This window comes from Xylocopa sonorina, chromosome 11 (genome assembly GCF_050948175.1).
Source record: "Xylocopa sonorina isolate GNS202 chromosome 11, iyXylSono1_principal, whole genome shotgun sequence".
NCBI lineage: Eukaryota > Metazoa > Arthropoda > Insecta > Hymenoptera > Apidae > Xylocopa > Xylocopa sonorina.
This window is the reverse complement of record NC_135203.1, coordinates 2,449,637-2,471,836: the sequence shown is the minus strand read 5'-3', so window position 1 is coordinate 2,471,836 and position 22,200 is coordinate 2,449,637. Positions and strand designations below refer to the sequence as shown.

Below are 22,200 nucleotides of genomic sequence, written 5' to 3'. Positions count from 1 at the left end.
CTCTCCAAACATCCATGACAACGTTTAGTCCCAGCTGTATATTTACATTCCCGTGCGCGACAGGCACCGCACTCACCAGCAAATATCCGGAATATTCGACGGTAATCGGATATTAAAGAATCCGGGTATCATCGACGGCTGAAAGAGAAGGGGTTGAAAAGGAAGCAGAGAAACGTCTCACCACGTCTTTCACGTCGGTTTTGTTTGCCATGGTGAAACTCTCTGGTCAATTCAAATAATTAGAGATCGATTTCGCGACATCACTGCGCTCCCGTGTACTTGTGACAGAATCGAAACGAAGAGAACGACAGTGAAAGAGGAAACAGCACACGGAAAAGGGTGGGCTGGTAGAGAAATGGATCCGAAAAGAAGCAACGAAGATGAAAGGAAGATCGGTCCATTGCACAGAAGGGACGCTCCACTTAGCATCTTCCTCGAAATAATTTGAAATATGCAAATACCATTGGTGCACACGCGCTCGCGTGTTGGCGTACGACCCTAAGCGTATGCGTGCCGACTCTACCACGACCGTGTTTGCGAGGGCTGAATGTATCACGAAGGAGGAAAGGCCAAGATACGAGGGAGAGAAGACAACGTATATTCCAGTGGCCTACGGTTCAGTTCGCTCGAAGCCAATCTAACTTAACATGCAGATGCAGTACGTGGAATCATAGATGCGACAGAGTGAAAGAGAGAGAGAGAGAGAGAGAGAGAGAGAGAGAGAGAGAGAGAGAGAGAGAGAGAGAGAGAGAGAGAAGTTTGTGTACGTGTGTGTGTGTGTAGAGAAGAAGGAGAACCGGAGAGACGGTGTCTGTCTCTGAGTCATTCGACTCAATGGTACCTTTTCCGTATGATCATTCACCGTTACTACCTTTAATGTCTTCGCGATTCGAAGGGCCCTTTTAAGGCGGAACGTGATTTTAATGAATAAATCATTCGACCGCTGCTTGGACCAAGATCGAGAAAAATTACTCGAACGAGTCCTCGAGACAGATTTGTAGCTCGTGTCAGAGAGGATGAAATGGTTACAACTAATTCCTTTCATTCAATATCGACAATTCAGAAGTGACTTTTAAAATCATATACCCCTTTTTTAAAAATACTTTTTAATTTTTTAATAACACCGGAAAGAATTGTAGCACACCGTGGATACTTTAATAAATTCGAACAACTCGTAATGACTTTACTCTCAAACGAACGCGTGCTTGTAAGGAAAAAGGAGAACAACAAGGAAAAAATACGATCCCGTTCTTCGAAAGGAACGAGATACCTCGAACAATATTTCGCGAAATCCTTGAGCAACGCAATCGATCCCGACACGAGGCGAACTGACGGAAGCGTATCTTTGATTAAATTTACAAGACCGTAAGGTTGTACAGCCATAAGTAATATTAAATAATCTGATCTTGCGAAGAAGGCACGGAGCTGACTACCCTCGCTGGATTCAGGAACACGCTTGATACATGTTACGTTGATGAAACGTGTACCCTCGGAATTAAAAGAGAGTTTCGCGTTCGTTTTACACACACGTGAAAATGGAAACCAATACCAACACGTATATTCTGGTATAAAACAAAATTATGATTATTTTTTCGTTTCGGAATTAACCAAATTACTTACACTAAAAACCGTACCCAGACTCTGTACGTAGAAAAATTTATATTTTTTTATGACCCAAGATATGAAATGCGTTACGATGTAAAAAAGATCTCATAAGCCCGTGTATGGATACTGTTACAAACTTTCCAGAATATTTTAACTAAACCTCTTTACATCCTCGCTACACGTGCTCGAGGAACCGTCTACTATCAGAATACGTGACTCCGGTTTACGAGTCGAGTTCCAGCGGATTACAAATTTATATGAAATCATAAACTGTTCCTCAAAACTTTGAACAAAGTGTCTATTTAATAAATAAGGAAGAGAGGGATCTCGCAGCCGACTAACACGACGAGGTCGACGAGGTAACATAGAAGATATTAATCCAGAAAGGGTACTCTAATAAGCTGAACAAATATCAATCCCATTACCCTGAACAAAGCTTTAACGTCATCAGCTAAAACCTTGCCGCGTACATTTCTCATCGGTTACGCAAGATTAAGTTTGCGTGCCACGATGGAGATCGCTGCACCTACGCAACGGAAAGCTCCAGCATCATTTCTTCTGAAGATTATCTCATACGATGATATAATAGATGATATCTCCATGAATAATCAGTATCAACGAACAACTGCTCTTATAAACTACCTATAAAAAAATGTTACGACGTAAAAATTCCTCGAGCGAAAAACGAGGCAGCATTTTCTTTTCAAAAGAAGAGTCTAGTTTCAAATTAAAAAACTAACTTGTGTAATGATCAGTTAATCTCCACATTCCATGAAAAAAACTCCTCGACGAAATTATATTGAAGTCCGCCCCCATTCAATCCTTTTACGCGCTTGCTAAAACCCTCTTGTACCGAGCAATCATATTTACGACGTAAAATCTGAAACGAAGTGTATCAGACTCCTGAACTTCTGTGATTAGGTCCGCCTATAAATAACTGTTCGAAATATTTAAGAATTTTCATCGTTCCTCCAGTTTAGTTATATTGGTTAAGAACTTGGAGAACCCTCTAGATCAAGTCTTTTTATATCGTACCTAAATATGCCTAAATACTCGAAGAACTAGGATAGTATACTAAAAATACTACTGTTCGTCTGATTCTTGCTATGGTTTTATATTTCCTGACCTCTAAATGCTAATTACCGATCTTGAAGCCATTTCATCGTCCCTTCCAGTACTGATGATGCATTTGTACGGAAGGGATGACGAAGTCCTCGATATTAAGGGTGATGGCAACAGTCTGATCAACTGTTATGCAGCGACTGCTTGCTGGTCCCAAACATATGGTAACCAGAAGCTGATTGGACACTACTTAATCCTCTATAAACCCATGTAACTTTCGATTAAGTAACGATTAATGTATCAACATTTTACTAAGTAATTTTAGTTTTTTCACGAGATGACATAAACTTCCTATTGTATAATGTCTCGGAGATAACCAATAGCAATATTGATCACGGTTGGCAGCATTAGTAACCGAAAGCATCAAAGTTAATGCGTTGCAAACTATCTGCAGATAAAAAAATTTGACTCGTAGAGAGTTAAACTTGCGACAGGGTGATCACGATTAAGAATCAGAAGATGACTAAACCAAGAAATTAAAAAACAGGAAAGAGTCACCGTCTCTAACACATGCGCGCATTAAAAACTACAAACTAATTATCCTTCCTACTAAAACAACACAAGCTGCCGATACGATTGAAGCTTGAAAGGAATGCATGGCGAACAGAGTCTCCGGTACTCAAAGTCCAAAGAGGACTTAAGCCTCTGATAAACGGTAAACGGAGCGGATCGACTGGCGGAGAAGAAACCAGGGTGAAGAGACGATCGTCGCATCGTTTGCACGTGAATCATGCGGGACGCGATCCGCGCGTGTTGCGCGAGCAACGAGGGCCTCGTCGCGGCCTGCGGAGGCGTTGCATAAAGCACGCCGCGGCCGGAAAACAAAAACAAGGAGAGAATTCAACGCGTGGACACGTCATCGAGGCGCGGCACAGGCGAAACCAGGACACGCGACGTGTTTCTCTCTCGATTCCATCGTGATTCCATCTGATCTGGTTTCCTTCCATCGTCCTGAACATACTTTGGACATTAACGAGAACATCATTACCGGCGAACTGCTCGTAAAAACAGGAAAGAAATAATTAAATTTTACTTGTTGGGTGTTTTCCTTTCATTCTTGAGATCGAATGCGCGCACACGTGTATGTGCATCTGCGTAAGAGAGAATGACGAATTAAGGAGTGCGTGTATGCCAAGGATGCGAAAAAGAGCGTGTTCTTAATATGGTAATGTTCTTGCTAAATAATCGATATAGTGAGTAATATCGAAATGTTTCCAGTGTCTCGTCATACGCGTTTAAGAAGCGATTCGTTTCAAATCGAGAATTTATGTAATCCGTAATCTCGGGGTGTTTAACCCCACGCGTAAACTGTCGTCACATAGTCGAGCCTGCATGCATGAAGAAAAAATGCGGTATTTATTACGCAAACGCGGCGAAATCAATTATTAACACGAAACAGAAACAGCGATACCGTGTAACATGCATAAGCTGATGGAAATGCTAGTCTCAGCGGTTCAACCTCTTTAGTCATGCCCCATGTGTTGCATGTAATACTGTTATGCGATAAAGAACAGTTGTTGTACGACGCTGCATGACACGTCGTTTCACAAAAACCGTCCTGCGGCGAAACGCGTTTAGATTAAAGCGGCATGCAACATTTTCGAAATTCCACGCCTACGCCACGCGTGTGTGCACAACGCACAGTCATTTAACCGCAATGTTCCACCGCGACTTTCTCTCAACGAATTTCTTTAGCAAACACTGCCACCCACATACCCGCCTTTTTTTTATCCACTACTCGTACTGTTGCGATTAACCAAGATTTCGATGCAAACGTAACTGGTAGCGATTCTGATAATGAATAACGTTCCGTTTCGCCACAATTTCTCGTGATTAGAAAAGAATTCAAATGGTATCGAAATGGCACGCGGATCTAAACAATTTTGCGTTTACATCACAAACATTACACAAGTTTAATTTAATTTAGTTTTAATTTGGTAGAATATTTGTATATTGCACAAGATGTGTCTCACCCAACTTCTACATCTTAAATAGATTGGTTGTTTCTTTTCTATGGTAACAAGATACGATACATCTTATTTAACATGATGCTAATTCCCCAAAATTATAAATCACAGGACTCTTCGTTATTGAATGATTAAAAAAATGTAAAGTTTCAGCAAATTTCGAAAACGCAGGACTGAAAAAAATTTATTGCCCATCGTAATTATTATCCCCCGAAGCCAATAATAGCCAATAATAAGAGACGTATTGTATACTTTGTAATCAACAAATGTAATAACATTTCGCCAGACACAAAAGCATTGACGTCCAGAAGCTTTTGAAAATACGCGGCGAGCGGTATGCGAACCCAAGGCGTACGATTATTGTGACATTTGGGAAACATGCAACGTGACTACAAAGAGCTGCACAATGCGCCATCCGGTAAAAACGATACAACGACACGGCATGTTGTGTACAGATATTTCCACGTGATTCACGCAACGTTTTCGCTGTATTTTATTTGAACCATACCAGTTCCGTCGAGTTTAAGTCTTGTCGAGCGCTTTCTCTCTCTTTATTTCTTGTATTTCATCCCGTTCCTCCGCGTACCATTTCAACTTTTGTTTAATTCGCCAATTAATCGTCACGCTTACTTTGCATTCCACGATTCATCTTCCTTTTCAAATTCTCCTTTTTTCGAAAGGTTTGACTTGGCGATTATTACCTTTTCTTATACAATATTGTAAAAATTTAATCGATCTTCCAAAAAACCGACGTGACACATTGAAATCACAAGTATCATCTGGAGCATGTTGCTTCGTGCAGAATTGTATATGTGTAAGAAGGAAGAGATGGAAAAGAGAGGAAAGAACGTTTCATCCTGAGTCTGCTGATGGCCTCATCAGTAAGGCTACCAAAATGGCGAAGTCGCGCTTTAAACGAGGGGATGTTACGGACAGATGAAAAATTCAATTATATGGAAACGGTGGCGGAAGTGAGTATATTCGGACAACTATATCGTATCCGTTAAATAATGGTAAGTGTTAGAAGACCACTAGAGACACAATTTTTATTTATACCAAATTCTTAAGGGGTTCTTTTTTCAGAGATTCGACTGGTACCGTTTTATTCCTAGAATCTCGGATGCATTCTAACAATCTTGATCGTATTAAAGACGTGTAAATGCTGACTGCAAACGGTATCTGCATTTAGACATGCAGATTGTCCAGTTGAGAGATATCCAGTCTGTTCGTAATTGCACGCGCATTGTCGCTGAATGCCGTCGCGGTGTCTCTCGCGGTAGCAGATCCGGAATCTTATTTTTATCGTGCGGTAATAGCGCACGCGTAGAAAAGTTCTGGCTGTATAAACGTGATGTTATTCAGCGAAATAGCGAACGAAAAGTCGGCCACGGACAAATAGAGAGGCAGACGTCTCGGGTAATGATTTCATTGGACTTTGTGCCGCGCCGATGTAAATATTATCCAGCAGATACTGATTACAGGCCAGCGCGCTAAATGAGGAAAATATTTGCACACTCGATAGGAGAGTTTAATCGAAACGTCATGGCTAAATAGCGGATAATATCGATTTCGCGATCGCGCAACATCGGTGAAATTGCCCTTTTGTCAACCGATCGGAATAATTCAATCTCTCGCATTAAACTTTGGTTTGGTTAATGAAATTAAACCGTTTGATGCCTCGAATTGCTATCCCATCTGATAAATTACTGTACGAATGTCTTGTCCCCGGTTTATTAAAGCAAAATCGAAGCCGAGGTACATTCGCTTCCAAGTATTCCACGCAATTGGTCAACAATAACTGAATCGAGATCGAATGAAGAGTTTATTGCCAACGCGAAGTTTTCTCCTCTTACTCTACGTTAATTGAGACACACGCTTCCTCCTTGAATGACTTCTTCTATGAATTCAATCGTACCATTTAGAGTAAAACTAGAAAATACCCGCGGAAAAATAAAAACACCAAAAGAATGATCGTAATAAACAGAAACGAAACGAATATCGCAAAGTGGTGAGATTTGTGGTGACCCGCGTCCACAGCGCCAATAAGCGCCACCTAGGCTAAGATAGAATAATTATACAACGTAAAATACTTTAAAGTTAATTCTAAGATAATTTAAGTTCAAGTATGATTACGGTTCACTGTTTACAATCTTCTACTGGCATTACAAATCAGTCTTTTACAGCCAGTAGATGGCGTTTGTCAAAAGCGCTACGCCCTTATTTTGCCCAACAGAAAACGTTCCCATCTTGTTTCCCTTATACACATTCCTACATACATACTTTTCCCTTTGCACGCTTATCGCATTTAACATCTTTGCACAGATTATTCTTTTCCTCAGCTAAAATTCTCTTTACTCTTCTCTACAACTTCGTCAACCCTATCTTCCCCTATTAGTCGCCTCTTACGACAAGCAGAGGATACTGTGGGTGTATTCTGATCCCCACCGCACAAGGATAATTATGGTTATTAGCACTAAGTTCCCTGTAAGGACATCGAAGAGTGGAAACGTGTAATAAAAATTGAAGAATCTAATCATGTAGCAGGAAAATGTGTTCCTTCTTTCCATGGTAAAATTCATTTCGTCGAAGCAAAGTCTACCCCGCGGATTCGATGGCCGTGCCGCCACCTAACGGAACGCGAGCAAACTCGAACGCGCGGGCTCGGTTGAAAAATGCTGGAGGACCGCGTGATCGAAGCCGGTTCGAAACAGGTTCTAGGGAGCGGAAATGTCGGCTGCGATCGCTCCAAGACATTCGTCTAATCCGGCCGTGCAATTTGTCTCTTGACGACGACGCGGAACCACCCGGACGTATCTTTCACCGGAGGAAAACTAAGTGCAGTTTCTAATCCGGCCGCGGAACGATGCTCTCGGATACCAAGTGAAACTACCACCGTGAAACGCACCGCTTCTTTTCGTTACCCTCGAGCGAAGACCGTGCCAAACCGAACGCTCTACGCGGCCGTTTCTCTCGACTGCCATTAATTGCACGCGGTATCGTTTTGTCACGACCGTTATCTAATGCAACGCGTGTACGCAAAAATATTTCATCTGAAATTTCATTCAACTTAATATTCCACGCGCTAATCTGAGCCGAAGTATGCGAAGATTGAAAAGTGTTCCTTATTTTGACAATTGATTCGAGGTGGAAATTTTCGCACGCGAGGCTGAAATTTACAAATTAGTTGGAATGTGGTTCGTGTTAGATGTTTTATTTTAAGGATTGCGTGATATAAGAATGTTGTAGGTACGCATGATTTTAAAGGAAAATAAGGGGTTGAAAGTTGTCGACGGCGATCCGAAAGTGTATAATAAAAAAAGGTAAGCGCACAACTCTAGTGATTCGAAAGAAATTTTATTAATCTGAAACGGAACACACTAAAAATTTCATATTAATGTCGTTCAAATCTCAAGATAGACCACAATACAATTATTTTTATGTAGAAATAGTGCTATCGACAAATCTATTAAAACGATCGTATTATTTATTGCGTTTCCTCATACGAGTAAGCTTGATCGACGTACAATAATCGATTACGATATATCCGTCGCTTGAAACTAATTTAAACAACGATCGCAGGAAATTTTAACACCAAATGCGTTAAAAAAAACTAAAAACGAACGTAAACACTTGTTCACGAATGTAAGTATAATTCAACCATTATACGATCTCCGAATAAAAAATGAACGTAGAGATTTTGCAACGCCATCAATTCTTACGTCCGATCTTTTCAAAGGTTTCGCGTGGGCGAGAATATTTTTAAAATTACAATTTATCCACAATTGAATGAAGCAAGACAATGAATTTCACACAGTTGCTTTTTCTCACCGAACAGTCGCAATGGCCATAAATAATTCCACGAAGAAAACGTAATTTCTTGGTCAGTTGCTAACCGAGAGAGACAATTCGAACGCTACTATTTATGCGGCGATAGATTAGAATCCCACGCCTGGCCGAAAATTATAACATCGTAAATAAACCTTGCCTACCAGAAACACGATATTCGTTACACGATTTGGCGGTACCATAAATTTTTTGCATCTATTAAAAAAGAAATAAAACTCCTACAAGTCTGCTACGTGTTACCTAATCGTTGCACCAGAGTATTTTTTTAAACATCATTTAACGATGTTTTACATTACCGCTTTTCCGCGTTCAAAATATCGATAAAATATACTTTTATACGTTATCAAAGCGAAATATGTACAACCAGCGAGAACGTTACCAGTGTTCCAATTCGCCATGAAGTATCTTGACCTATTTCTGTTTTAATCAAATCAGCTGTGTCTTCAGCTGACCAAAAAATTAAGAGACTCTGTTTCCATCTAGTTTTCGTCTAAATTCTCCTCTACGATTATTCTGCATCTTTGCCAACTTTACTATGAAACAACTTATCATTTTATAACATGTATCAACTGTAATTTAAGATATGTACAAGTTACATGTACTTGAAACATATTATTTAATATCAATCGAATTGTTGATACGTATCACCAGTTTCTAAATTTCAGATTAAAACAAACTTATTTTCAGTAAAACTACATCAATTTCTTTCATAAAAGTCCATTAGTCGTCCGGTTTAAAAGACATTATCCAGAGTACACGATCAACAAGGTAGGTGGGAAATTATTTATTTTTTGACAATGTAGGACCAGGTTGATAATGGTATTCCCTAATTATTCCCATGACAGGCGATTGGTCGTTACTCTCCAATTAATTGGTGGACCAATTGATCTGAATTAAGGCGTCGCCCAGTAGATTCAAATTAAGATCAATATCTCGGCATGTGAATTGGAATATAACCGCGAGCGCAGCCCGTAACCATAAATTTCTAGTGTCCAAACAATGGGAAGTCGCCCGTAATTTTGCCGGTACGCGCAGTCTGGCCATCGTCGATGATGAAACGAGTTTACTCATTATTCGGGCCAACCCCCTGCTATCGTGGTTAAAAATCATTCAAACGAATCGGTGATCATGCGCGTATGTTCAATCATTTATTATTCATTTCTATAATTCTTCAAAGAACTTTACATGAATGTATTGCGGTATATAAAATAAATTTCTGCAATTATTTAACTCTTACACGCCATTAGATGGCGATATATCAAATAAATATACTTTTATGGCGGTCCCCTCCGACACTTTCCACTAAAGGGACATCGACACATACAGTTTCCCGGAAGCACACAGTTTCCTATCCGTTTCAATATATACCACTTCTTGATCCGTCCTTAAAATCTCCGCATTTAAGGCAGGACCTGCTAGGTAGTCTTACAAACATTCTTCTCTCTTTTTTCCTTCCATTTTCCTCTTTCATCTCTAGCAAACCGAAGCAACGCGCTTCATTTTCTTTTTTCTGCTTTATACATTTTTTATTTCATCTCCTTATCACGGGATATTGAAAATATTATAATAAAAAGAAGTTTTACAAAGACATCGTATCTACGTCTATAGTAATCCTTGTCTACACCGTGTTGAATTAAAAATCGATGAATTAAGTACACCAATAGCCAAACAGCTATGCATGTGCAGATGTAGCTTGTATCGAGAGTGCGAAAGGAGTAAAGCAAAGGTGGCAGAAAACAATCGTAACAGAGGGAAATCAGGAATATCGTGGGACAAGTTTACGCGCGTGGATGACAATATACGAGGTGTCTCGTTAACATTATTGGTATACATGTACCTACACCAATAATCGTTACCGAACTGCAGCTGCACAATTGCAGCTATTCAATGCGACGCATGCTGCTACACGATCCTATCTCGCCACGGGATTGAAATGGTTCCTCCACAAGCCGGGATAAAACAGATATTAGATCACGCTCGGTGTTCCTGCGAAAGCGAACGCCACGTACGAATAAATGAATTACATCGATATCGTATTTCTATCGTTACCGTTATTTCCTCGCGTTACATTTGAGCTTCGCTTCGAAGGAAACGGTACGTGTCGATTCTGCACAATCTAATTCGGAAAGGAGATCAATCCTTTAAGGATCAAAGATCTTCGCGAGAAACAGATTATAACGTAACGTTCGCAAGCAACTTTTACCTTCCTATTGTGACGCTCCTCCAACACTCGCCACTAGAGGAACAGCAACCTTTAACACACGCAATAGTTTCTCGAAAGTACTCCTTTCCGCCTCCGTTTCCATATAATTGAATTTCTGTTCCTAATTCTTCCTTCCTCTCCCTTCTTTACATGTACACGATTCTACGAGAAGCAACGGAGCTTCGCTATAAAACTATACCGTTTCAAATATTTATAAATAAAATTCTAAAATCTTGAATCGTCTAGTTTCAAGTAAGAGTAAACAGTTTCCGAGTAACTTCTCTGTGCGTCCCTGTAACGAATACGCCTTTGTGACTATGATAAATATCCATTTCTGTAATAAATATTATAATGTACTTAGCGAATAATTTCGCGAATATCCTAAGCTATTCGTCAATAAGGGAGCGAGTACTTGTTCTAATATTTGATTGCGAACAATCGGGCAAGAGATTATGTTTGCTTAGCCGTACTTTGAAACTGGCTCACGCATAGTTTCAAAGCTTATCACGTTGATGGATAGCAGAGAGAGGCGGGCGGAACATTCAAAATTAAAGCCCAGGGACTAGAGAGCGTGGAATATGTTACGATACTTTTCGAGCTAGCCTGATGCGCGTGATGGAGTAGAATAAATAGAGCGAACTGTATACAAAATTAAATACTCCCATGGAACGGCGTTAGCACTTCCGGCTGTTCCTGGCCATTTAATTCGACGATAAAAGCATTCTAACCTGGTTACACCACTGTCGTCCGCACCAAGCCCATTTCCGCTTTTACTTTTAACTACCACCAACAGCTTGCACGCTAAATGAACTCTCCACACACGAATACTATTTGTACAAAAACTGTGCTCGAAGGAAAAACAAAACTGTAAATAATCAGCTGTGGAAAATCAATTCTTAAATGCGAATTTAGATCAAACTTTATATTAAAATAATTAGAACTACTAAAATATTTCAATTTAGAGCTTCGTTTCAATCCATTGTGCCAGATGAAAGTAGCGTAGCGAAAATAAGTTATTCTATTTCGAGAATGTAAAGAGAGTAAAACGGAAGAAAAAGTATTAATTACTCAATCACAGAAACGCGGATGGTAAATTCACGCGAAACGTCTCTTGAAGTGAAATATCGATTTAGAAATAAACATAGAACCAAAGTGTTTAGTCCAATTTCACGCTGATTCAATACTTCCGACAACCGACAAGTAAACTGGCTACCTCTAAACGCTTCTAAACATTTGCTTGCGTGCTTACTTGTTTATTCGTTTCATTCTTGGTATTGGCCGACATCAAGTATCGTAGCCATTATTTGAAGGTCTGTGCAACCAGTTTTAGATCGACTTGGAGGCATTCGAGGTAAGCAACACATAGGAGTTTGACTATAAGCCATTAGATCGTGATCGTACAAGGTCGTCTCTTGAATCGCAAACCCCATTAAATGCGATTGAAATCACTTTTAAAGTCGCGCTGCGTGTCGTGTAATTCTTATCATATGATCGTCGTGCACACACGATTGGGATTTGGGATTCGAGCTATTTGCCTTCCTCCTTCTCTCTCTCTCTCTCCTTCTGACTTCTACACATTTATATCCATATATAGTGTTTGCTATTCCTTAACTTTCATTCTGCAATACTCTATTAAATAATATAACTATAATTCGATAATAATTCCATCGCACGTTATATAAACTTTGTCGATATATTGGTTAAAGAAATGTGTATATAGCATCTACGAAATATATGTACCTAAATATAAATAAAGGGATAGTAAACAGTATTCGGAAGTTTCGTACAATAAGTACTCTGTAAACATCGCTTATGTCTGGTATGTAAACGCGAAATCAATATGGAGAGCGGATATTGTGCCGCCAAATTCGTTCCTACATCGAATAGCGAACGTCATCTCGGAAAATATCAATAAACGCATAAATAACGCATCAATATTCGCATCGAAGTTCATTATTCGTCCGTTGGAGTAAGCAATCTGACGTATGCGCGTACGTCATATAAACAAACCCGGCATGGCGAAGAAAACGATCTTTAGGATACGTCACAACTACCCGTGACGTCACCGCCGGGAGAAACAGGTGACAACCACCACCAACCAGTGACGTCAAACGAGAACGGGCAACGAACCTCAGCTCTGCGTTTGCGCGTTATACAATATCAGACGTGAACTGCACGTCCCCATTCTGATCAGTTCTTTTGGAAGCTTCCACCCATTCTGATTGCCCAAATCGAGAAAGAATGGAAATATCAGCTATCAACTGATTCGATCGTTCCTAGATTATCGATATACGAACGCGATGAAACCCTAGATACGTTCATTTTCTTCGATGGGTAACCTATCGAGCATGGGTCCCAAATACTCCGTTTTAGAAGATTTAATAGACAGTGACAACACTTACGAGTGCCGCTGGACTGTCTGTCATTCTTTCCGGAATCCTTTTCACCTGCCGATGAACCTCACTAACGCTTAAACGTGCGATAAGGGGTACACGTACTCGCGACACCGTCCTCGAAATCTCGGAAACTGTCTCGGCCATCATGGATGGCATAACCATGTCGATCGCCGACTCGTTCGCACCGCAGCCGTGCCTGTCGCCATCTTACAGTCAATATCCAAACTTTACGACAATTAACGCTTTACCTACCGCCTGTAATTGGGTCTGATTTTGCCTTTTTCTTAGCGACGAAGAACCGATTGATGGGTCACAAAAACGGATAGACGTCAGAAGCAAAAAGGCGATTAATAAACAGTCAGTGAACGAGTCGATTAATAAGCTTCCAGTCTATAAACGTTAATATCGATCAAAACCAGTTACCAAGCTTCCAGTAGGTAAAGTGTTAAGATAATGCTATCGACCTACAGTATAAAATAGTGAGTCCTCTGTCGTAACTTCAAATTTATTTTCCCGCGAATCTTTTGTCGCTCACTACTACTCACCAGTGACAGCTCATAACTAACATTAGTGAGGATGCTGCTCTAGAAAGATTTCAGCCCTCGTTTTGAAATTCTGTAAAAGGAAATAAACATCTGTAAAAAGAAAATTGCATTGGAAACTTGATAAAATCCTTTTGTTAGGTTTTTAAGCACAACGTATGCAGAATAAAACAGAAACATCTACCTCCCACTAGTACGCCATGGTCAGCACTGCGAGAGCGACAGTGCTCTCCCCCGTCGCAGCGTTGCACGCAGTTTCCTATATGCACATACGCGCAACAGTTATATACCACGCCGCTGAAACTGTGAAGTGCACAATTTAATATAAAGATTTTCCTATCTTTTTCATAAACTAAAGGATGGTTATTGACGTTAAGCTTAGGGATTATATATTGTACAAGTATAATGAAAGAATTAAAGAAAAAAGGACCCATTATACCCAGACAACACAGGAAATCACATAACACTTCGAAAAGCACTAGTGTATCACAGTGATGCCCTCAGGTTCCGTAACGCCACAGGGATATCACCAGGATTACACGTATTGAAATGCACCAGAACAGCACGCGGTACTGTTACAGTGCTGATACCGCCTGCCAATGCCGTTCATTCATCAATTTTGTCAACAACGGTGACATTTTTCCATCCACATTATAAACGAATACTAAAAATGACTAAATTAAACAGTTCATTCATTTTGATTCTAAAATAGATTAACATGAAACAAAGATATAAGATTATACTTGCTTTTATTAATTTTAATCTAACTCGATACAGCGCTTGTTGATTGCAAGTGAGACAGTAAAGTAACGTATGCAAATATAAATAATAATACTACATATTGTGCAATTTTAAAGGGAAACAGCTTTTAAACCTCTATTGTATATTATCATATTATGTTTCCTGCCTTAGAGGTAAGAGAAAGATGTTATAAGAAAGAGTGAGACAGATGACATGGTCGCACATACTTATCGACAACGAAGTAAACTACTAAAGAACTACTAACGCCATTTATTGGAGAGGCGTTGAAACTGGTCGAGTATTAGTTTCAGAACTTTGTACAGAGATGGCGCTAGTAGTTCTTTAACAGTTTACTTCGCTGTCGATAATTATGTGCGACCAGTTTGAGCGCCTTTTACAGAGATGGCGCCAGAGGTTCTAGAGTAAGGTCAGCATTGCCTATCTCACTCTTTCTTATAGCATCTTTCTCTCTCTTACCTCTAAAGCGGGAAATATAAAATAAATTATAAAAAAACTAAGGAAATATACAATAAATTACAATAAAACTATCGAAATATACCTAAATATATTTATTTAAATATTAAACCGTAAACCATAGATGTGATAGATGCAAAAGAAGAAAGAAAATGTCAAACAAAATCGCCCTACATAAATAGACGATCACGACGGTCGAATTCACATGGCATTTTTTGCGATAAAAAGATATCAACTTCTTCTGAAGAATATCTAACTGTTGTTGCTATAAAATTTTCGTTACTAATTGATTAAACAATCTAGATGCATCAATACAAATGATATTATGAAAGGCATAACAAATCCGTATTTTTTTTAGAAGATAGATATTTAAAGGCATGAAGTTTCAAACATAAAGTCTCTAGATACACTTAAAGTTCCATAAGGTGATAGAACTAGACTGCACCTAGCCTTTGGTGATAACACGACGTGATATTGTGTTAAAAATCTTTCAATTGTGTATTGATTAAATCAAATTTCGTTAATTTTAAGTAACCATGGCAGAATTTGTGGAAAAACGATGTGAGGATATGATTCCTGAATTGGAACAAATGGAAAGGATTAAACTTTTTGACAAAAATGAAATTCGGTACGCAGAGTAGGTTATGTTTTATAACCATATTGTTTACCTCTGCTAATAATCTATATTTTTATAAATTACGTAGGGGAATAGCAAAAAAGCTTAAGGAATATGAATATAAAATTCAACGACATACAAAAACTAAAGAAGATTATTTAAGATACATACAGTATGAAATGGATCTGCTTAAACTAATTAAACAACGCAGAGATGTATGTTATTACAATATATACAATATTATAATACATAACTGCAGATATGTATATAATAATTTCTTCCTATTTAATAGAAAATTGGTATTACTCAGAAGAAATCAGAAATCGATAATACAATTACAAATAAAATGGATCGTTTATATCGAGATGCAATATTTAAATTCCAAGATGATATACGTTTTTGGGTTGCCTACATAAAATTTTGCAAACATGTTGTATGTATTTGAATTATAATTTTTCTTTTCTTTACTAAAGAGAATCCATCGATTTACTTATTTATACAAATCAATATAAAATGTAACAGCAATATCACAACAATGTTAGTCACATGTTGGGTAGAATGTTGCAAGTTCATCAAGACAAACCTAAATGTTGGCATATTGCGGCGCGTTGGGAGCTAGAAGAAAATAAAAATAAACAAACTGCACGTCAATTTCTTCTTCGCGGTTTGCACATACATCCAACTTCTCAATTATTATTTACTGATACTTTCAAGTAAGCAACATGACATATGTTTCTAATCCTTTCATATTGTAATAAGTTAGCAAGTAATATAACAAAAATAAACAAACGGAAAAAAAAATAGATGCAAAAATATGTAATTTTATATAATATTATAGATAATTATATATATTGCACATAATATAATTTAATTGGAATTTTAAATTATATTGTGCTGTTATAAAATTAAATATTAAATATCTAATAATTAGTTTGCCTAAATCTCTACACACATGTTACATTGTGAAAGGAATTCATTCTCAGTATTTTTATATATGTTTTGAATAATTAGACTTATGATTTAGATTAGAATTAGAAGATGCAGTGGCTAACGATCAGAAAAATGAAAGTAACAGTGAGAATGCAATGCCAACAAGAACTGATGATGATATGACCATTGGACTCAAAAGAACTTATACCGTATATCAACAAGCATCAAAGCGTATTAAAGACATTAAATTCATAATACAATTATTAAATATTGCAAAGGAATATAACAATACAGAGAAATTACAAAATAAAATCATTAGGTATGAAGAATGGAAGTACAAGAAATCCTATGTAAGTGCTGTCAGTATAACAATTTCTTTTTTTCAAAAAATTCGAAAAGGAATTTGATTTACAAAACTTATTGCAGATTTCAATGTAGCTCAAATATTTGTCCAGTACAATCTTTATTCACAAGAAGTCTTAAAATTTTGTGACAACACTTACCTGGAATAGTCTGTACATACATATGTTAGTATACTGACATATATATACATATATGTCAAAATTGTCGATTGTCTATAACTGAATTGTTACAACTTCTTTTAGTGATATGATACAAGAATATGCTCATGAACCTCTAATGTGGGATACAATGGCTCGACGAGAATTAGAAGGACTTGCTCAGCCCTCTTTAGATGACAAAGTTGTAGAAACTAATAATTTACAACAAACTCCATTAAGAGATCGTATAACATCTTGTAATAAAGTGTATCAAACTGCAGTTAAAAAAATTAAGACTGAAGAAATGTGGTCATTATATATAGAATGTTTAATAGAAATTAATCAAAAAGCTGATTCTTTGCCAAATTTTAAAAGGAAACTATTAAAAACTGTACTGTTACAAGCACATCAAGCAAAAAAATTAAAGGAAAAATATTACTTACATTGGGTTAGCAAAGCATCTTATTATTTCTCGTGAAATGAAATAGAAAGATAAATACTTTAATATTGAACATTATCTTTGTAGATTAATATGTTAAAGGTTGAGAAAGAAGATGAAACTGCCAACAAAAAATTAAAAGATATTTTGAACATGGCAACTGATGCCATACCAAATAGTACAAGTCTTTGGCATGCTAGATTAAGATATTTGTATGCCACAGAAGAAGAAAACGAAGCTGAAATTGTTTTTTCAAAGGTACAAAAAGATATTACGAACTATTAAGTTTTAGCATATCAGGAGTCTACCATTCATAACTGAAATAAATACACTTTTATTTCTAATTAATAATCGAAATATCTGCCTATTTAGGCAACACAAATCCTTGGAGAAAAGGCATTACCTCTATGGAAAGTAAAAATATTACATGCACAAACAAAATGCTCCGATAGTACTGAACAAGTATTCCAAGCAGCTTTACAAGGACATCCAAGTATTGCTCGAGAGATGAAACCTGTTTATATTGAGTGGCTAGTCCTAAAAAAGAGTACGTAATTGTAAGTTACAAAATTAGTTATATTTACTAATATTTGTAATATTAATTCTGTTTATAATAGGTATAAAAGCGGCACGAAGAGTTTATGATAATCTCTGCTTACAACCTCCATTTTCTCTTGAACTGCACAAGAAAATGATAGAACTAGAACTTATACAACCTGAAGTATCATTGAAACACTTGCGAAAATGCAATGAAATGTCAATATTACAATTTGGTAAACACAATACAAATGTTTGGATACAATATATTACAATTGAAATGAAATATGGTGATCCAAAAAAAGTTGGAGATTTACATAGAAGAGCAGTAAAAACTTTAGAGCCAATGCTGACAGATTCATTCATTTCAGAATACAGTTTAATTAAAGCCAATATAGATTCCATTAATACCGATACATAGATATGCTCGAACAGTGAAATGTACACAATGGGAACGTTACTAAGTAGATGATATAATAATTAAATATTTTATATATATATATATATTTGATGAACGCCCTGCCTGGTAAATTTGCATGAAATGTTGCAATTCATTTATGATTCAAGGGGTATCTCTTTTTCCATACGTGTAAGAACAATATTACGATCCGTTTCGTTAGGTAATCGTGTTCTGTCTCCAGTTTTTAATGTTGCTCTCATATCTAAACACATCACATCTGTTGCTAACGAATGTTGTTTATCATCTAAGTTTCTATCGACTTGCAAGAGTAAACTTTCCAAATTATTATACACCCCTCTAGAAGAATATACAAATGCCATAAATAAGATCTTAATTCGCTATACGATAAAAGTGATAAAATACATTATTATATAAGTAACACGTCACTGTACATACTTTGAGTTTTCCAAAACTGTTGATAAATCTTTTTCAGTTTGTCGTAACTGTAAAACTTCATCTTTCAAACCTAATTCAGCTTCATCGCAGCAAAGTTCGAAGCCAGGGCGGTAAGTACGATTTTCTAATCGTGTTTCAGCACATTTTAACGAATCAATTTTATGTATTAATGCGCCTTCCAACCGTACGATTTCTTTTTGTAAAATTTCCATTTCTTTTTGAATCTACAAATGTTAGAAATCGTTGCAATTATTTCTTAAAAATAAACAATTTCTTTCATTTATAAATTATAGTTACCTTAAGCTTTTGCCATTCTAATTCATTTCGAGCCTTTTGCGTCTGATAGATTCTTTTTCGTAAACTAAAATCTGTTACATCTTGCTGTGCTTTAACGTCGTTTCTAGCACGTTCACGCATTACATTCATAGCTTCTCGAAAATTATAAACGTCAGTTAATTCGTTATCAGCTGAAGTTTTAGTATGTCGACAATGTTCCAGCCAGGCCTCATATGATATAGAACTGGAAAAAAAAGTAGACTATAAACTGTTAAAAGATAATATTATACCCTGATATTTGCATTTCCCAACATGTGCTATAATGTTGAAATGCATTTGTATCTCTCACCCTTTTGGATTTCTTAATGCATTCGGTTTATAGCTAATATTTGCACATGTTCTGTCTAAACTAAGATTTTCTTTCTCAATTTTAATAGTTTCATCTTTATCTTCTACCTCTAATTGTATTGTAAATCTAACTTCTTCTAAACGATTCAATTTTTCCCAGGCAGCTTGTACTCTGTAAAAAAATCATAAATATATATAAAAAATTGATATATTTGTTACGCCAATATTATACCTAGCAGTTAATGATTTCTTAATGTTTTCTATAACACAAAGTTCTTTTTTTAATTCTGTATCAGCTTCATCATATGTAAGTTCTGTTCCTCTACGACAATCCCTCATAGAAATACATTCTGCTGTTACTTGTAATGGATAGTTCAAATTTTCTAATTCTTTTTCTGCATCAGATTTTTCATCTTGCAAAGATTTTATCTCTGCAACTAAAGTATCTAATAATTTCTGCATCGACTCCCTCCAACGAGACAATTCTGTTATTCTGCAAATATTATGTGTCATATAAACTTGTTTTCTCAAACATTATCTTTTTTTATTTTTAATTTATTACCTATCTGCCAGGCGAGTATTATTCATATATGTATCCCATATAGTTTTTACCAATGTCTCAGAGCGGGCAATTTTTCCTGAATTTCTTAACTCAAATGCTTCTGCACTTTTAAGAGCTGCATTTTGCTGCAAATCCCATTGCTTAGCATACCAATCTGCCAAATCTATTGTAACAAACATCTCGGTTATAAATAAAAAATTACTTTATTCTAAAGAAACATAATTTTAATACATAAAAAAATTATAGAAAAATTAAGTTATAACATTTACATAAAAACGTTAATTATTCAAACTAATCCTAATACACATTGTTTAAATCATTGAATATTTCACATAATCAAATAGCTCTAATTTTGTGTGAAAAACATATTCACTTCTTAAAATAATGTATAAAGTATTAATATTAAATAAAAGTAAAAGCTTTTGACAAAAATTTTGCAGTTTTCATCAATTCTGTTGATCGGTTCGCATAATCAGACATCTACTTATTGACGTTTACGATTTGAAAAACTAAAAAATTACACTTACTTATATGTGATAAGGGTTTTTCGTACGTAGTTACAGACTTAGCCATAATTTGAATAAAAATTGGTAACGATTTTAATGCTTGTACAAAAGTTTTCAAAACACACTACCCTAACAATATTAGGAATAAAGAAGTTACGCGTGGTTGTCATAGCAACGCAATATAAGCAATATTGACTTAAATATTGATTTAACACATTATTTCATTTATTTATTGCGTGTTAATTACTTTCTATTATTTTCGTTTTTCATGTAATAAAGTTAATTAATTCTTTCCTTAAGTGTTAAGGGGTATAGGAAAACTGATAATTTAACATAATATAATTATTTATTACATTATCGCTTCTAATAAACTGTTACTGTTTGCATTGCAAGTAATTACAAATACAAATGACAACTTCAAAACGTAATTTATTTCTTTTAATCAATGTAGCGAATAGCCTCCACAGGATTTTAAATAATTTTTATACTTCCCAGACAACACACGGCAAGATGATATCAACACAATATCAGCATTGTATTGCCATTTGCGAGGAGTGTATTTTCTAATATCTCTATCGTAAAGTCCATACTGCAATTTCTATAATCTATGTTAGATTTTGGAAGATGTATTATGGATTTCGGTTTTAAATTCACAAGTAGAGTCAGTCCTCGGTTACATGAATGTAATGGAGGGTGGATGGGATTAGGGACATAAAGATGAGTCCTTGCGTAGTCACCTCCTCGTCGGTGAACCTGGGTACTTGGTAACGTTTTTGAGAAAATTAATTTTTCGAAAACGATATCATGCTAAGGACTACGTATTACATTTAAGTTATTTACGATTCACTTATAATTGTCTAATCCTCTTGCAGGACTATGAAATTTTACATGGGTTACGAATATTAATTGTCTGCCTAGGTAACACTTAAATTTTCCCTCTTTTTAAATTGTAAAGAATACAACAATACCTATATACCTATAAGCATTCGATATGAAATTCCATAAGATAATAGCACAGACGAAGTATAAGGTAATCCAATCATCCAATTTATCGATGTATCACAAAGTTCAAAGGTCCTACCTATCCATCCTATCGTTTTAGTGTTACTCATATAGCACAGCATAGTTAGAACTAAAACTAAACGTAGTTTTACTAGTACAACCGATTCCGTCAGTGATTACATTAAAACATACTGTCTAATATGCTTTGCGATTTTTAAAGCTTATGCATTCTGATACATAAAACACGCAGTCGAATGTTTAAATATCAATCATAAATCAACATTAAATGAAAAGTTGTAAAAACCAGGAAATATCTATTCGTAGAAAATAATTGTTTTGTAATATTTCATGACAAAAACTCGATCGGCAGAGACATGAAATGGAGAAGACAAAAGCATACCGTCTCTCATTATTATAATTATTACATATCGTGAATGAGGTATTCTTTTTTTTCAGTATCAATGTATTAAACGTAAAACAAAGAATACCTCGCGGTAAATGAGTTTCAACACATGTATTTTCAATAATAATATATTGAAACAGAAATGAGTAAAATGCAATGAGTAATCCTTAATTAAATATCAAATAAAGACCATCTGAAGAATCTAATCGCGGGGTGTGTCATGAAAAGGCAATGCGCGAGCAGCCACCTCAGGGCGCTTTTCTTAATTCGCAACGCTAATTTATACACCCATAACTTAAGTACGCAAAACTAATAAAAAGATTTTAGAA

The 22,200-nt window shown here is 36.4% G+C and overlaps 4 protein-coding genes across 9 annotated transcripts in view; 2 read left to right on the top strand and 2 right to left on the bottom strand.

The window, feature by feature from the left end:
* The window catches only part of Pdk1 (Phosphoinositide-dependent kinase 1), a 420,953-nt gene extending 407,672 nt beyond the window's left edge, over nt 1–13,281 (bottom strand). For 2 of the 4 annotated variants that reach the window (XM_076905028.1, XM_076905030.1), the window contains exon 1: nt 13,146–13,281. In XM_076905028.1, the coding sequence (XP_076761143.1) occupies nt 13,146–13,169 (24 nt within the window). In that variant the 5' untranslated portion in view covers nt 13,170–13,281. The remainder of the gene's footprint in view (nt 1–13,145) is intronic. The other 2 variants (XM_076905029.1, XM_076905031.1) reach the window with 2 other exon arrangements.
* Rad23 (UV excision repair protein Rad23) overlaps nt 8,570–22,200 on the top strand; it is a 76,027-nt gene continuing 62,396 nt past the window's right edge. Inside the window, exon 1 of the mRNA XM_076905062.1 lies at nt 8,570–8,573. The gene's annotated coding sequence lies outside the window, so the exon portion shown is untranslated. The remainder of the gene's footprint in view (nt 8,574–22,200) is intronic.
* Nucleotides 15,367–18,416, top strand: LOC143428879 (U3 small nucleolar RNA-associated protein 6 homolog). Of its 3 annotated transcripts, none has more exons than XM_076904132.1 (9): nt 15,367–15,524; nt 15,601–15,727; nt 15,805–15,945; nt 16,035–16,225; nt 16,537–16,761; nt 17,048–17,390; nt 17,469–17,639; nt 17,754–17,928; nt 17,999–18,416. In XM_076904132.1, exons 1-9 carry the CDS (start codon nt 15,433–15,435, stop codon nt 18,337–18,339), a joined length of 1,806 nt encoding a protein of 601 aa, XP_076760247.1. In that variant the 5' UTR covers nt 15,367–15,432; the 3' UTR covers nt 18,340–18,416. The 3 variants fall into 3 exon arrangements, with proteins under 3 accessions (XP_076760247.1, XP_076760249.1, XP_076760248.1); XM_076904134.1 differs by having other exon boundaries at nt 17,754–17,938; nt 17,999–18,128; XM_076904133.1 differs by having other exon boundaries at nt 15,409–15,533; nt 15,609–15,727.
* Nucleotides 18,474–20,645, bottom strand: LOC143428880 (tektin-B1). Its single transcript, XM_076904135.1, has 7 exons — nt 20,488–20,645; nt 19,961–20,123; nt 19,631–19,891; nt 19,400–19,570; nt 19,072–19,294; nt 18,775–18,998; nt 18,474–18,675 (listed from the first exon to the last, which is right to left on the bottom strand). The coding sequence occupies exons 1-7, from the start codon at nt 20,531–20,533 to the stop codon at nt 18,474–18,476; spliced, it is 1,290 nt and encodes a 429-aa protein (XP_076760250.1). The 5' UTR covers nt 20,534–20,645.

Bases quoted from the DNA above. Each gene is read 5' to 3' on its own strand.
- LOC143428879 (XM_076904132.1), top strand. From the start codon at position 15,433: ATGGCAGAATTTGTGGAAAAACGATGTGAGGATATGATTCCTGAATTG. The intron at 16,226-16,536 runs GTAAGCAACATG...CTTATGATTTAG, and splicing joins TTATTTACTGATACTTTCAA to ATTAGAATTAGAAGATGCAG. The intron at 17,929-17,998 runs GTACGTAATTGT...TGTTTATAATAG, and splicing joins GTGGCTAGTCCTAAAAAAGA to GTATAAAAGCGGCACGAAGA.
- LOC143428880 (XM_076904135.1), bottom strand. From the start codon at position 20,533: ATGGCTAAGTCTGTAACTACGTACGAAAAACCCTTATCACATATAA. The intron at 19,892-19,960 runs GTAATAAATTAA...TAATATTTGCAG, and splicing joins AATACTCGCCTGGCAGATAG to AATAACAGAATTGTCTCGTT. The intron at 19,295-19,399 runs GTGAGAGATACA...TTTTTTTTCCAG, and splicing joins GCATTAAGAAATCCAAAAGG to TTCTATATCATATGAGGCCT.